At 30.8% G+C, this 16,739-nt stretch overlaps 1 protein-coding gene and 1 long non-coding RNA gene across 6 annotated transcripts; one reads left to right on the forward strand and one right to left on the reverse strand.

Annotated features, from left to right (window-relative positions):
- Positions 1-1,069: 1,069 nt before the first annotated feature.
- Positions 1,070-13,479, reverse strand: LOC127084176 (uncharacterized). Of its 3 annotated transcripts, XR_007788647.1 has the most exons (4): positions 13,330-13,470; positions 3,601-3,735; positions 2,180-2,264; positions 1,070-1,563 (listed from the first exon to the last, which is right to left on the reverse strand). It is a non-coding gene; the product is annotated as an uncharacterized LOC127084176 (long non-coding RNA). The 3 variants fall into 3 exon arrangements; XR_007788645.1 differs by lacking the exon at positions 3,601-3,735 and having other exon boundaries at positions 13,330-13,479; XR_007788646.1 differs by lacking the exon at positions 13,330-13,470 and having other exon boundaries at positions 3,601-5,643.
- LOC127084175 (sulfate transporter 1.3) lies at positions 8,367-13,941 on the forward strand. 3 transcript variants are annotated; one of them, XM_051024572.1, is made up of 15 exons: positions 8,367-8,900; positions 9,772-9,888; positions 10,267-10,605; positions 10,691-10,739; positions 10,829-11,036; positions 11,175-11,355; positions 11,457-11,522; positions 11,621-11,734; positions 11,812-11,928; positions 12,036-12,162; positions 12,241-12,527; positions 12,649-12,839; positions 12,940-13,022; positions 13,177-13,253; positions 13,356-13,941. In XM_051024572.1, exons 3-15 carry the CDS (start codon positions 10,282-10,284, stop codon positions 13,497-13,499), a joined length of 1,968 nt encoding a protein of 655 aa, XP_050880529.1. In that variant the 5' UTR covers positions 8,367-8,900; positions 9,772-9,888; positions 10,267-10,281; the 3' UTR covers positions 13,500-13,941. The 3 variants fall into 3 exon arrangements, with proteins under 3 accessions (XP_050880529.1, XP_050880531.1, XP_050880530.1); XM_051024574.1 differs by lacking the exon at positions 8,367-8,900 and adding an exon at positions 10,043-10,136 and having other exon boundaries at positions 9,135-9,888; XM_051024573.1 differs by lacking the exon at positions 8,367-8,900 and having other exon boundaries at positions 9,135-9,888; positions 10,272-10,605.
- Positions 13,942-16,739: the final 2,798 nt, after the last annotated feature.

Here is a 16,739-nt window from a genome sequence, read left to right on the forward strand (position 1 = left end):
AATCAATCTTGGAAGCTTCATTTGTCTTATACTTTTTCTTCATGGCAACATAAAGTAGATCAACTTTAGATCATTCCACGAATCTTTTCAATAAAAGGTATGTTGTTTCCGTTTTGTTGATGTATATGTTGTTGTTGAGTTTATTATAATGTATGTAGATTGTTTGTTTCACTCCCTTCATTAGACATGCATTCATTTAAAGTGATTTAGAAAATAATAATCTAAAAATTAAATTATATTTGAAATGCAACTTAGATCAAACATGATTTTTGAATTGCATTCATCTCATAATTCATCTATATCGCTCTTTAACGCGTAAAACTTGGTTTATTGTCCCAGGTTCTTCAAAGCAACGATTCATTCTCTATTAATTTATATTGCAAAACATCAAATTTATTGAGAAATTGGATCATCTTCATCGTTGTGATCATAATAATCTTCATCATTTATTAAAGTAATGATGATAACAATGATGATGATCCCAAATTAGTCAAACATATTGATGCTTTGGAAAATAAACTAGGAAAAAACCGTTGCTTTGAAGAATTTGGGGCATTGAATCAAATACTATGTGTTAAGAAGCAATATATGAATTACGGTATGAATGAAATTTGAAAAACAATGGTTTATCTAAGTTTTTTTTCAAGAATAATTTAATCTTTCAAATTATTATCTTCTACATCAAGCTTTATGGTTGTATATATTTAGTGAGGTATAAGGAAAAACAAGCAATATCTACATATTTTATAATAAACTATGTGTACTTTTCACAATGGTTATATTCTGTAACTATAATGAAATATTAATTATTTCCAAATAAATTGTTGTCGCTACTGGGTTTTGAACCTATGACCTTAATATATATTACAACGGTTGTTTATTATAACTGTTGTGATATGAAGCACACTACCTTGCTTATAACAACAGTCACATGTCTATTGTGGAAAGCGGCATACATACAATCACACACGTTACCTAATAACGGACGTAAAATCGTCATTATATATGTTTTTCATAATAGTATTATAAGTGTAACTTGCATGAAGTATAAGTTTGAGGTTATGTAAGATGATCCAAAAAATAAGTTAGTAATATTATAAAATGGAGCCAAGCAATTACAAATGTTCTCTGCTATATCCCACTCTTCAATGCTTAGACAAATCTTGTAATTTTTATCATTATAACTCAAGCTAATGAATACATGTCGATACCTAATAACACTTCCAAGCATCATATATGTGGCATTCCATCTAGTACACACATGCAACATTAAATATCCACATTGTACATTATTTAAATGCACTTCTTCAATACATTTTTTAAACCCCTTGGATCTCCCCTCCCGAAGCCTTCACATATTTAACACTTTCTCAAATTTTTTACAAAGCATCCTCTGCTGCCTTCAAACCATCTTGAACTATGACATCACAACCATTACATTTACATTTTTCTCTCCCATCAACTATAATAATCTTTGTAAAATAATTCCAAACACTTAACGTACTAATACTTTTTTTCTTAGCATCTTTTTCTCCATGGTCATCTTTAGCAACGGAAGGAAACCTAACATTACCAAATCATCATCATCATCATCCTTAGTTGCACTATAGAGGCATAAAACTCCAACCTATCGATTTAAATAAACTAAAAACGGAATATCATTCATATCTAAAAATAACATATTTCGAGTAGCTAATTATTTATTAGTCTAAAACATAATTTATTTTGTATACAAACTAACTACCCAAGCAACCAACGAGTTCTTAAATTTATTTGACAGTGTCCTAAACAATCTTAAAATACTGCAATTTACGTAATACTGATACTGCAATCTTAAAGTAATTTGACAGTAAACAACTCCAACTATGAACAATTTTGAGTTATTCATTCAAATTATATCCTCTCTCTTAAAATGAACAATTTTAAGCTTACACAACACTTAATATTTAAAGCATGGAAACAATAAGATTGAATGTATAACTATTTAAAAGGCAACATATGTAGACAAATCTTTGCATAATGTATAATTATGAGATTGATGTGTGATATATTAAAGTATGTAAGTAACTTTTAAACTAAATGAAACTAGAACAATGGGCTCCTACCTATAAAATACACCTCTTTGCAAAATATTGATGTAATCAAACTAGTGAAGAGAATATCTACCAATAAAACATACCTTTACAAATATTTGATCACTCACTGTTCCTCCGTCTCCAAATTGGAAGGAATTAGAGCTTCACGTCACTGTGTAGGTTGTAACCCTAAAATAAACTAATAGATGTTACACAAGAAACTTAGTTGTTTTGTTTTGGACTTTTATTTAAACATATTTTAGCCCAATTTCCCCTCAAAATAAAAAATAAAAAAAACTTTTCTAATTTTTTTTATTAAAACAAATTATTATTTTTAATGGATCAGTCCGGGCCCACTTGGTCGGCCCAAAAAGAATATCGGTCCGATGGACTAACCCCAAAAGATAGGGTTTATTTTATAATACTATTTTACGTTCTGACCCGTGCTAAAATTTAGGGCTTATGGGTCGGTCTTATTTTGATAGCTTTAGGTATGGTGTGGTTGTAAATATGTTGATTTCCACCCGAGACAATTGATCATAGTGATAAACTAGATAGCATACTACCTATCACAACGGTTATAATAAATAATTGTTGTGATATATATATATATATATATATATATATATATATATATATATATATATATATATATATATATATATAGTTCATGAGTTCGAAACCCAACAACAATAATTTAATTAAAACGCTCATAATATACACATTTCACGACGGTTATATATTTCAACTGTGGTGGTATGTCTATGAATTTATTAAATATGTGGATTGCTTCTTTTTCCTTGATCCTCAATAAACATATACAACCATTCAAATTGATTTAAAGATGATAATTTGAAAATTTTAATTATTCTTGGAAAACAGCTTAAATGATCCACTATTTTTTAAATTGCATGCATCTCATAATTCATCTTTCACTCTTTAACATATAGAATTTGGTTCAATGTCCCAAGTTCTTCAAAACAATGGTTCCTTATTTTCTAGTTTATTTTGAAAAACAACGCTTTGTTGACTGATTCAGATTCATCGACATCACTATCATCATCATCATTATCTTAAATGATGATGATTATTATTATGATGACAGTAATGACGGTGAATCATAATTTCTCAACAAATATGATGTTTTGCAAAATAAACTAGAAGAGAAGAATCGTTGCTTTGAAGAACTTAAGGTATTGAACCAAATTATATATCTTAAAGAACGAGAGATGAATTACAAGATGCGTGCAATTCGAAAAACATTGATTGATCTAAGTTAATTTTCAAATATAACTTAAATGAATGCATAATTTCAGTGACGGGTTAATGAAACAAGTAATCTACATACGATATTATAAACTCAACTAAAATTAATTAGAGCCGAACTAAATCACATCTAGCTGCATAAAACAAGTTTGTTCTAGGACCATGTGTTAACATGAAAATACAACGGTGGCCACAACAAACTAAATAAAGAAGAAAATAAGTGGGACAATGTTAACTTTGCAAATGGTAAAAAACATACCTTACACAGTACTTGACTTGTTCATTGATATCCCATTGAGAACTTCCTTTCGTCATTTTCACAACAAACAAACGAGTTGAAACCCCCACTTTTATAAGCAAATTACTCGAACCGGACTCTGATACCACTGATAGGCTATCATGAGGGGGAACATTCACATTGAGTCAAACAATCACCTAAAGGTCAAATACTCACCCAAACAAGTGAGAGAGACACCATATATTCACCCTGAACCTTAAGGTGATAAATGTATGAGTCCTCTCACTTATAAAGTGTTCAACCTCCACTTTTCTAAACAATGTGGGACTTAAAAATCACACTTGTTTCTCAACAAAATGAGTATTCATTTATTTCAAATATCACTTAAAAAAACAATTTTAATATTTATTTATTAATTTTATAATAAATAAATAGTTTGTAACTAAAAAGTAAAAGATTTCAATTAAAAAAACTGACATGGCGCTAGTGTTGGACTGCCACGTCATAAATAAAGGTCACATGTGCAAAACTTAAGGGGGGCAAATAAATCCAAAGAAAAGTGAATTATAAGGACCAAAGAGTTGAGTTTTGGAATGGATGAGACAAAAGGTTACAATCACATAAATAGAGGGGACAAAAATGTATTTAAGCATTTTAAAAATTACATTAATTGAATTAGGAGACACAACATTGTTATTATGACTTTGTTTGGTAAAAATAGAGGTTGGTTGATAAGCTAACTTATGGCTGATGGGTAATGACTGATGGCTTATGACTGATGACTGATAGCTTATAACTTATAGCTAATGATTGATGATTGATAGCTAAGAAGTTAATTGAACTGTTTGATAAAATTAACAGTTCAACTAATTAATAAATATAAAATGACATAAAAGATATTTGATACATATTTATTTTATTTTAAATTAAAATAAATTATAAAGAATAAAAGAGGATTTTTGTTAGAATAATAAGGATAAAAATGAAAGAAAAGATGATAAGCTATAAGTTATGAGTCATTTGAAATAGCCTATGGAAAATAAGCTATAATGTAGTAACATAAGCTACAAATTTATGATGAAAAGACGGTTATCAAACAGATCTAAATTGTCATATGAATTTATAAGCTATAACCTCGAAATTATGGCTTACCAAACAAAGTCTATATGATGAGTTTTTGGACTCTCTATAAAAGATCAATGACATTTGTTGTTAGAAAATCAAAAGTATCAAAGACAAATGATATAAAACTATATTAATTGTCGAAATACGATTTCTCATTTTTAACAACTTTATTTGAAACGGTTTTGATGGCTGCATATCCTAAAGTAAAACATTTAGTACTCAGTCTCAAAAGTAAAAAAAAAAACTCTAGTCAAATTTACATATCAATTGTACATAGAATATCGTTTGGTTAAAATGTCGATCTCTCATCCAATAAATTAATGAAATAATTTACAAGTATCTCTTTCTTCACATATACTTCTTCATACCGAAATATATAAATAAATATGAAATAATTTTTTTTTAAAGTAATTGATTTATTTTTTTATTTAAAGAGTAAAATTGTCCGTTGAAATAAAGTATAGGAGTTTAGGGTAGGTAGGTACCAATTAAATACTCTAATATAATGATGGTGAGTACTTTAATTTTAGGTCCCCATGACTCATTCAAACATGGGTCAGTTCCAAAATATTAAATTTGAGAGGCAAAAATGCGGCATCCGCACATGGCGTGAGAGTGAACATGGACGCGATGGAGAGTTGATTCAATGTTAAAAAATGCAGTATTGACTTACACGTGTGGAGTAGATCGCAAATGCAGTATTGACTTACACGTGTGGAGTAGACCGCAAAGCCAACACAAAAATATCAAAAGCAAACAAGGAGCAACGTTGAATTGAAAATTAACCCAACGACTCTCGCATTTAATTTCCATTTTCACTGCAGGATTTATTATTATTCCTCTCATAAAATTTATTGAGTAATTAATAAATTTGAACTATTTATATATCTGAAGTATTATTTATTCAATAAATTTAAATGTTAAAACTTTTAATAATAAAAGCAAAAAATATATAAATAGATAGTCTCTTTATGAATTTTGTTTTTTTAATAAAGTATTTATACTCAACATTTTAACACATTTTAATAACATTAAAGAGTGGATTCGAATATTCGACAATTTATTTTATTTTTAAGAATAAAATATTTTCTACTAAATTATTTATAATAGAAATTTACATAATTTTTTAAAGATTATGTGTTTCATATAAATTTAAATTTAATAAATTTATATTAATCTTAATATAAGAGCAGGATCAAGTGACATTAAAATGTCAATTTTAATAATATAATTCTTTACCAGGTATAACAAAATCTACCGTTGGATTGAAAACTATTATTATATAGATCATATATATATACAATTTAATACCAATCGAAAATTATTTGACATGTCAACGAGATACATAAAACTATTATCATATAGTCATAGATCATATATATATATATATATATATATATATAATTTAATATCAATCGAAAATTATTTGACATGTCAACGAGATACATAAAAACTAACCTCTTACAAAAACTTTATAAAAACCGTTAATTTTTATCATTTTCTTTAACATATCAAATAATTTTTTATTGATGTAAAATTTCATAGACATGATTTATATGATAATAGTTTTCAATTTTACGATAGATTTTTTTATACGAATATAGAATAAAAAATTATCAAAAGTATCATGTTATTATTAAGTTTGACACATTAATATAATTTAATTATGAATATATATATATATATATATATATATATATATATATATATATATATATATATATATATATATATATATATATATATATATATATATATAATTAATTTTAATTTTAAGTATTTTTTTAAAAATACACTTAATGTTCAAGCTCTCTTTGTTTTTCTATCACCAACGTAACTCTTATAAGTTTTGGTTGCCTTATTTATGTTCAAGCTCTCTTTGTTAGTTTTCATTTTTTTTACCTTTTATGTTTCTTCTTCAACGAATTTCCTTATAGTCTAGTTACAAAATAGTTTTGATGTATGTTTGAGATGTGAAACATGTTAGTTTGCGTGTATTGAAACCTTTTGTTTTTATTGTTGTGTTTTATTTGTTAACCTTTCAAACCCCTTCCCAACCTTTTTATGTCAAGTGTCAACTTTTGTATTTTATAGGAAACTTATTTCATTATGCAATAAAAAATCATGTCAATGTTTCGTATTGATTAAGAAAAACTTGTAAGTTGTTTAAAAAATAGAGCATCAAATATATTATATGAAATGTATTATTTGAAAAAATAATAAGATAAAATACATTAAAACATGATAGCAAATAATATATAGATGAATATAGTGTTTAGAAAAAAGTGTTGTAAATCGATCAACCAAACTGAACCAAATCAATTAGTTTGGTTTGGTTCCATTTTTAAAAAATACTAAAACCCAAATGAACCAAACCGATGGAGATATCATCGGTTCAGACAATTTTTGACCAAAAACCGGCCAAACCGAACTGATTATTCCCCTAGTATCATTCAATATCTCAATCTCTTCGATTATCTTAAACCAGACAATTTATTGCCACTAAACAAATCAATTCATAATAATTTATTTTTAACATTATCCATTTTATAATCTAATTTATTTTTGCTCTACAAAATTACCGACCCACAAACACACAAACCCACAACCAAAACATACTAGACACTCAACCACAATACCAATAGCATACATACCCCATACCACCGTCAATAAGATGATTATTATCAAGATACCCAACATCCATATACCCCCAACACATCATACCATATCCAAAACATCCAAGAAGCATATAACACCAACACTTCCTCTTACCATAGTCAATACGCACAAACATCAAAACAAACAAACATGCAACAAACATGAGGTTATCAAACACCATAACCACCATTTATTCAACTAATCATTGACACCAATGACGTCCTTCAATTGTCCATGCCACACACCATTAACCTCATCAACATAATATAACTACTATGACATGGGTCACGAACTCAGTTGCGGCAACACATCATTCTATACACAAGACTACGTAAAAATGCAAGAACTTCTTAGAGAATCTTGTGATGATGATGTTTTTGAGACCTTAATTCCTCAAACATCTAAGATGGATAAAAAACGAGCACAACAAATTATGGTAGCTCGGGGGTGTCGAATCGATGACTAGTATATCCAATTCGGTCGTCCTCATTAATGTTATTGTGTGATGTAAAAGTAATTTAAATTAAATATTAATATTTATTATTTAATATATATATATATATATATATATATATATATATATATATATATATATATATATATATATATATATATATATATATATATAACAAAACACACATTAGCGTCAATTCAATTGGCGCCACCATTAAACATTTGCATGCAAGTGTCAATTGAATTGACAACACCGTCAACTCAATTGGCGCCACCATTATAATTTTAAATGAAGTCATCAATTCGTCTGATACCAACTTTACATTTTTATTTTTTATTTTAAAAATGAGATAATTTAGAAAATAAGTGAGAAATTAAATTATTATAAAAATTTAATTGAAAAATGATTATTATTTATCTAAAAATTTATACTAAAGAACATATAAAAGAGTTAAAGGTAGAAATATTATTTTTAAAATAATCATTTATTTATATGTAATAGATTAAAAGTTTGTTTTAGTCAACTAATTTTTTTAATTTTTGTATCTCTTTACTTACATGTCACCCTTACAACAATTATGATTAAAGTTAATTTGACCAGCATTTAAATTGTATAGTATTTTATTAAATATACATTTTTGAATTTTTTGAAATACTTAGAAAAAAAACCCTCTCAGCAACCAAACAGAAACTGTCCTCCGAGGTATACGATTGTTAACAAACCTCTATTCCCGTCCTCATTCAAAAAAACATCAAAAACAAACAACTAGTATTGCTATTCATATTGTTGTTAAGGATTCATCGAACCTAGACATTGCTTTCTGTTCGTGTTGTTTCTTCTGTTTTTCATCATACATTCAAAAGTTTCAAATCGAATCTTACACAGTGGAAACGTTACCTGTAATAATTCTTTAATTCTTCTCCCATGTTCATCATTTTCATTTCAGTTAAGTTTTAATCTGCACTTTTTCACAAATTCTGACAAAGAGCTTTTAAAGTGCATTCTTGAATGGCGTTACTATTATTTTATTGAGATTTAAATTCTCCACTATCAATGGCTTGCATGAGAAGCTAAGAATCGACAGGTGAGTCAATTTTTGACTTTTTTAATGACAGTTAATTAATGGCTCATAAGAGAAAGAAAAAAGTTCTGATTTTCGTTTCTAATTCAAGTATGTGATAATGTTCTTATACAAAATAAATTATAGTAATGCAATTCTGGAAAAATATGTATTCTTATATTATTTTTAAAAAAAATTTATTAAATAATATAGTAATGAAATTTCAGCATTCAAACGTAAATAAATAGAATGTCGCAGATTCGAACAGGCATATGATATTTTTGCATATGATGTTTTTGCACGGCTAATAACTCAATTGATTTAACATCTCAGAATCCTGAAAAGTAAATCATTTGTTTTTTTGTTAGTCAAATATTTCTTTTATTGTTTTCTTTTTTTATAGTGACTTTTTGGTCTTACCTTTTTTGAGGTTTTAGGATTTGATTCCTTTCTATTGATTTTTTATTTTCTTTCTGAGAATGACATGTTTTTTATATTCCTTTTAGAAAGGTACATGACAATTGTGAAGAGTCTAAGACGAAACCAAAAATAAATCACAATCAATGGCCCATAATATGAACATGATTATGATATTTTCTTTTTTGTACACTTAAACATTAGACATTATTTGTCTTCCTTCTAGATATACTTTTTCATCAAATTATTGTAATTGACTTAATTATATTTAATGTTGTTGTCTCTCTTTTTCAAACTTCAAGACTTTGTGGTTTTCAAAGTCCCATTCTTCATGTCTTGTTAGAGTTACCAAATTGCTAGATGGCCGTGTTACTTAGAAAATTCCATGGTTCTTGTTTGGTAGTGATTGAGAATTATGTAACTTTGACAAGTATAAGGATACGTTTCACACATTAATTTGTTAAGTTTTCAATTTCAGCTTGAGAACATTGACTCCAACATAAAATCATTCATGTTATATAATCCAATAGCTTCACAATACAGCATTACAGATTGAACCAGATTGAGCCAGTGACCATTCAAATCTTCTCTTCAGGTTTGCTAGACTTTTCATAATTATTTCTCTCTATGATTTATTTTACCAAAATCATAAGTGTTTCAACGCGGTCCGTGACTTGAAACGAGTATTTTATCAATGTCAGTTCGACAAAAACAATTATGCATGCGTAAATATTCAACTCACATTCCAGCATTGTTTTGTTGAACCGACACCGATTAAGTCACACCTTCGACCGGATGGACGAGGTGGTCCACGAGTTTCGAGTCGGTCTCTCTAGTTGAGCTGTAAGCAACATGGTGGACTAATTTGCATGCGATATTTATGAACCATATTTTATTGTAATTTAGTGTTACAGTTCATATTTATTGCCATCACTGGTTATGTTATGACTTTTCTTTGTATAATATAACATAGTGAAGGTCACTGTTGATGTCTCCAATGGATTCTCCAACTCATAAAGATACCGAAAGAAACCAGATATCGCCTTTAGACGATGAAGCATCACCAAATGCATACAAAGTTGCAATTCCTCCAAAACAGAACTTGTTCAAAGAATTTCAATACACAGTTAAAGAGACATTCTTTGCTGATGATCCTCTAAGATCCTTCAAAGACCAAACAAAGTCAAAAAAGTTTATCCTTTGTATTGAGGCCATTTTTCCAATAATTAATTGGGGGAGAGGCTATAATCTTAAGAAGTTTAGAGGAGATATAATTGCTGGTCTCACTATTGCAAGTCTTTGCATACCTCAGGTAAATTTTCTTTATCATGCTTATACACAATTATGAATCTATGATTCATATTTTATGTTCTAATAGTACTTGGTTTGAAAACTAGGATATTGGATACTCGAAGCTTGCGCATTTGGCTCCGCAGTATGGACTGTGTAAGACTCGTCTCAAATTCCGAGTTTTGTTTTCGGAATTTTATATGTTGAACTGAAATTTTGTTACTTTTTGGTCTACCGTTTTACAGACTCGAGCTTTGTTCCGCCCCTGATTTATGCATTCATGGGGAGTTCTCGCGATATAGCAATAGGACCGGTGGCTGTGGTTTCTCTCTTGATGGGGACTTTACTTAGTAACGAGATTGATCCGGTTACTCATAAAGAAGAATATCAAAGACTTGCTTTTACAGCCACATTTTTTGCTGGGATTACACAAGCAACTCTTGGGATTTTCAGGTATTTCCTACAGAGCACTGATACAAACACCGACACAGACACCAGATATACATGTATTACAAATGTTACACTATTTAATATATCATGATGATCTTATAGTTCTGTTGGTTCTCTTCTTTTTCTTATGTCAAAAACCAGGTTAGGATTCTTGATTGATTTCCTATCCCATGCTGCTATTGTTGGTTTTATGGGAGGTGCTGCCATCACAATTGGCCTTCAACAGCTAAAGGGTTTCCTTGGCATTAAAAGCAAAATGTTCACAACAAAAACCGATATCGTCTCCGTGCTGCATTCAGTGTTCGCATCAGCCAAACATGGAGTATGACCTCTCTTTCTCTCCCTCTCACAATAAGCAATAAGAAACGCGCTATCAGTGTAAGCACACAATTGATGAATGATCTAATATTTACCATCTTGCAGTGGAACTGGCACACTATATTAATCGGAGCTAGCTTTTTGTGTTTTCTTCTCGTCGCCAAGTACATCGTATGACATTAAACTCCCGTTTTCATCTTACTATTATTTCTTAAATAGTTAGGAATACAAAGTATTTTCTAATATTATTTCATGCTTGTGTTCATTAGGGGAAGAAGAACAATAAGTTCTTCTGGGTTCCAGCAATTGCTCCATTGATATCCGTCGTGTTGTCCACTTTTTTCGTATTCATAACACGCGCAGATAAACAAGGCGTAGAAATTGTAAGTATATATGAACTTGAAGTTCACATAGTTTTAATTTCCATAGTACTAAAGTGTTTGTTCATTGATATGTGAAGGTAAATCATATAGAGAAAGGGATCAATCCTTCATCTGTTCATGATATTTATTTTAGCGGCGAATACCTTGGGAAAGGTTTTAAAATCGGTGTCACGGCAGGCATGATAGCACTGACAGTAAGCAAAAATAATACTACTAGTACTAGAAGTATCTCTCAAGATGAGTATTTCTTCTATTATTTACTACGACAATTCAAATTAAACGGTTGCGTTTTGGTTTTCAGGAAGCCATAGCTATTGGAAGAACTTTTGCATCAATGAAGGACTATCAACTCGATGGAAACAGAGAAATGGTTGCATTAGGAACAATGAACGTTGTTGGTTCGATGACTTCATGTTATGTGGCAACCGGTAAGATCATAATGAACAGAAGTTAAGAGTATGTTTAGACAAATATTTTAAGCAGCTGATCTATTGTTATTTTCTTAGGTTCTTTCTCTCGGTCGGCGGTAAATTACATGGCTGGCTGTCAAACTGCGGTATCTAATATCGTGATGTCCGTGGTTGTTTTTCTAACTCTGCAATTCCTAACTCCTCTTTTTAAGTACACTCCAAATGCAATTCTTGCTGCCATCATCATTTCTGCTGTCATCAGCCTTGTGGACTATCAGGCAGCAATTTTGATTTGGAAGATCGATAAATTCGATTTCATTGCTTGCATGGGAGCATTCTTCGGAGTTGTTTTCATCTCGGTTGAGATAGGACTTCTAATTGCTGTAAGTACCAAAACTTATCCTATACTCTAAATTGTTAGGTAGTTGGTCTGGTAGCGGAAACCTGATAGCAAGTGGCCCACGGATTTTAAAGAAACCTTATCATCTCTACCCTTTGTGGCAGGTTTCTATTTCTTTTGCGAAAATCCTATTACAAGTAACAAGGCCAAGAACTGCTATTTTGGGGAAGATTCCTCGGACAACTGTGTATAGAAACATCGAACAATATCCAGAAGCTAGTAAGATTCCAGGTGTAATGATTGTAAGAGTTGATTCTGCAATATATTTTTCCAACTCCAACTATGTTAAAGAAAGGTATAGAATAACTAACTCCTCCTTTGTTTATACGTTGAAAACTATAACAAGAATCACTCAAGAACAGTTTCCTGAGACTTAAGATTGTGTTCTGTTGCAGGATATTAAGATGGTTAACGGATGAAGAAGCCGTGAAAGGAGACTACCACACAAGAATTCAGTTTTTGATAGTTGAAATGTCACGTTAGTCTCTAATTTTGTCCTTAATTTTTTTTAGCCTCGTACTAAGTTGAGAACAGGATACCGCACAGGATTTAAAATTTATCACAGTTAAATCGTGGTTAAAAACATCATTTTCATGTTGTTTTGTAGACTAAATTTTATGATTTTGTCGCAGCTGTTACTGATATTGATACAAGTGGCATCCAAGCCTTTGAAGAGTTACATAGAAGTCTTGAAAAAAGAAGTGTTCAAGTAAGTTACCAAATGAATGATGCATGAAAATGATGTTAGAATATCATAGGACAAAACATGTTAATAATTTTCTTACCAATATTGTGTTATTTGTTTGAGCAGCTTGTTCTGGCAAATCCTGGTTCAGCTGTGACAGACAAACTTTACACATCCAATTTTGCTAACATAATTGGGCAGGACAAGATTTTCCTCACTGTTGCAGAAGCTGTTGCATATTGTTCTCCAAAGCTGGATGTGAACCCCTGAAAAATTCATTGAGAAAATTGTGCTATGTGAGAATGAAATGGATTTCAGCTTAGTAGATGGTAGAAAAGTCAAAAGATAGAGATACAAAAGATGAGATATGATATGATATGATATCACTAACTAAAGTTAGTAAAAAGGGGACTATATAGGATATATCCGATACTGAAAAACAGTGCTACAAGGATCCTTATCCTAAAGTAGGGAAATTAAATAATTGAAACATAAAAGCTGCATGAGTTGTGCACTCACAATAATCATTAACTAGTCTCCTAGTTTTGTCTTTGTGATACATATGTATTATCCATAGAAAGCTAACATGGGTATGTAACTATGTATCTTTGTATGTATAGTATGAAGAGTAGTCTCATTTTCATAAGAGGTGTTCATCTATACCTCTCATTTTGTATGATGTATGATGCAACAAAGTTAATTTTTTTTTTCATTTCATGTTGGCAATTCTATTTGAAGTAAGGTTCACTTTGAGCTTTGAATGATAAACAAACTATTTCAAGCACTACCATTTGAATAATTAAGTAAATGGTTATACTGTCCTTTTCAAGTTTTCATATCTTGAAACAGTATGCCTAATGTACTACCATATGGTTACAGCTACAAACAATTGAAGAATTAATGTATCCGTTTCAAAATCATCCGAACTCCCTTTTCAATACAATTTTTTTTATTTTTTTAAAATTAGAATGAATTTATATCATGAATAAAAATAAACTCTCAAAACTCTATTCACTCAAATTCCATCCAATCGATTGGGTCATGACAACAATCAATTGATTCCCCTGTTTTCACTCTAAAATGAGTTTCGTAACTCAGAATGAGGTCCGATCAATGTGTTGGAAAGCTAGTTCAATGCTCTATTGTTTGGTGAGATAAAACCATGATTATAAGTAAATTATAACTTGGTTGTTGGTATTACATTATTATGTATGTTTACGAGTTATTTCCATGTTTTCATCATAAAACGGGAACGATAACTCCTATTGATACGAGAATGGATGCGTTAGGAAGCTATCCCAGAGGACTATGATATAGAGAGAAGTATCTATGATTTATTCCATTATGTCTTCCCTTTTAGTCTAGTTATTTCTCACCATAATATAATTTGATGAACGTTTACCACATGACGTGGAAGTGAAATAAGATAGATTGAAGCGGACTGTGTGATTGCTTTGTTTATGACTTTGTATCACATTGTATTATCATTTGTGCTCTATGTGTGATATGAATTATATTATGAATTGTTGTTGTATTGATTGTGTGTGTATAATATGATTAAAAGCTTATAATGATGAGTGAGGAAACCTAAGAGTATAACTAGGTGAATGACTTAGAAAGATAATCTAGGTTATGAAAAATGACTTAGGTTGTGATGCTTGGATGCAACGGTACCTAGGTGTGTATCACAGACAAGTATTCGCCTGATAAACAAATCAATATGCTTTGTATGGAATATGTGGATTAATATGTGAATGGGTGGATATGAACACCTAATATTTAATGAATACCATGAGAATTCAATTGATATTTGGTGAGGAACCTTTGTTCCAAAAGTCCTATTTGGTGAGGAGTTTTGCTCCGAAAGTCCTATTTTGTTGTTGAGACTTAATCATGTATTCGGATGTGATTGTGCACGTACCACTTCAAAGGCTTAGGTAAAGCGGTAAGTGGGGATGTGACACCAATGATTCGTGCCTCAATTGGGTTTGAGTCTCAACCATGGCGGACATGGGGGAAAGGTGAACACCTAAGTGGGTTAGAGTCTCATATGGTGAAAGATACCCTAAGTGGATTAGAGTCCCATACGGGTGACAGTCGCTTGAACTGGGTTTAAGTCCTATATAGGGCCTGGCATCCACCGTGAAAGTCAAATCATACGAGCATGTGTGAACCGAGTCTGACTTAGACGTATGTCCGTTCGGGGATTGATGTTTCGTGAATATGAATAGTGATTATTTAAGTTATGATACCTCATGTGACATGTTTCCATACATTGTGAATATCCCTTAGACATTCGAGTTTTAGTTATCTTGTGTGAATGATACACAAGTAATGAGAGATGAAAACTTGAGTTAGGATTCGATTAGGAAACCCTATAGAGCCGAGTGGACCCATAAGATAGGAGAACTCACTGAGATTATTATCTCACCCCAATATTGTTGTTATTTTTCACGTTTTGGTTGTAGGTTTAGTATATAAGAAGAGTTGTGCATTGATGTTTCAAGGGATGCGGTTATTGTGATTTTTCCGCTGTGAATCTTGTACAATGACGAATATTGTACTTAAATCTTAGATTTTTTTGGCACTTTCCATAGCTTGTACCATATGTTATATTTTTTGTATAATTGGTCAAGTATGTAAATGATGTCAATAGGCACTTATGATTGTGTCAGTACCAATATTAACATTTGTATGATATTATTCTAGATATATATTATACGGGTTATTACAGTTGGTATCATAGCAGGTCGATTCTAGATCTAGCCTTGAAATATCATAAGTAAATCTATTCCCTCCTAATATGTGTGTTTAGCCAAAATGATTCTTAATGTCACGTTTTGTAGCATTGAGCCTAATCAACCTAATTCTATGTGTGTGGTAAGTAGGATCGTGGTTGAGCGACCACGAGGACTCTGAAGGTTGTGTAGAGCTTGTAATGTTAGGGTAGACTCAAGCCAATGGTTAGAAAGTAAGAAGAACCGATAGCTCAATTGAAGTTTTAGTAGGAGTTGTGATTTGGGTAATATGGAATTGAAGAGTAGTGCATGGTCCAAGCAATCCGGTAATTCTAAGGGAGTCGGGAAGTGAGGATTTCTTTTGGATGGATTTGTCGGAGTTTTGAGAAATATGTGAATTTTCTAGTAGAAGAAGATTGACTCACTGATATAAAACAAATATTGTAAGTAACTCCATACAATGAAGGAGGAATAACAGTTTTGTTACATGTATGACATAAGGTCTGGAAGTGATGTAGTGTATTGGTGTTTTAGCTTCTAAGGCCACTAAAACATTTTGAAAGAACGAGAGTACTTCATGGAGTATATTTCGAATGGTACCTTCCAAGTGGTTGAGAGCTGGAGAGATAGGGACGTTCAACTTTTTGTTGAGGATCTAAGGTGTGGTAAAGTCTAAGGAGAGACTTGAGGACATGACTTTCTATTCTAAGTGGAATATGTATGCGCTAAGCAAATAGTAGGAGATAAACCAAGTATACTCAGTCTGAGAAGG

Source organism: Lathyrus oleraceus, chromosome 5 (genome assembly GCF_024323335.1).
Source record: "Lathyrus oleraceus cultivar Zhongwan6 chromosome 5, CAAS_Psat_ZW6_1.0, whole genome shotgun sequence".
Classification (NCBI taxonomy): domain Eukaryota; kingdom Viridiplantae; phylum Streptophyta; class Magnoliopsida; order Fabales; family Fabaceae; genus Lathyrus; species Lathyrus oleraceus.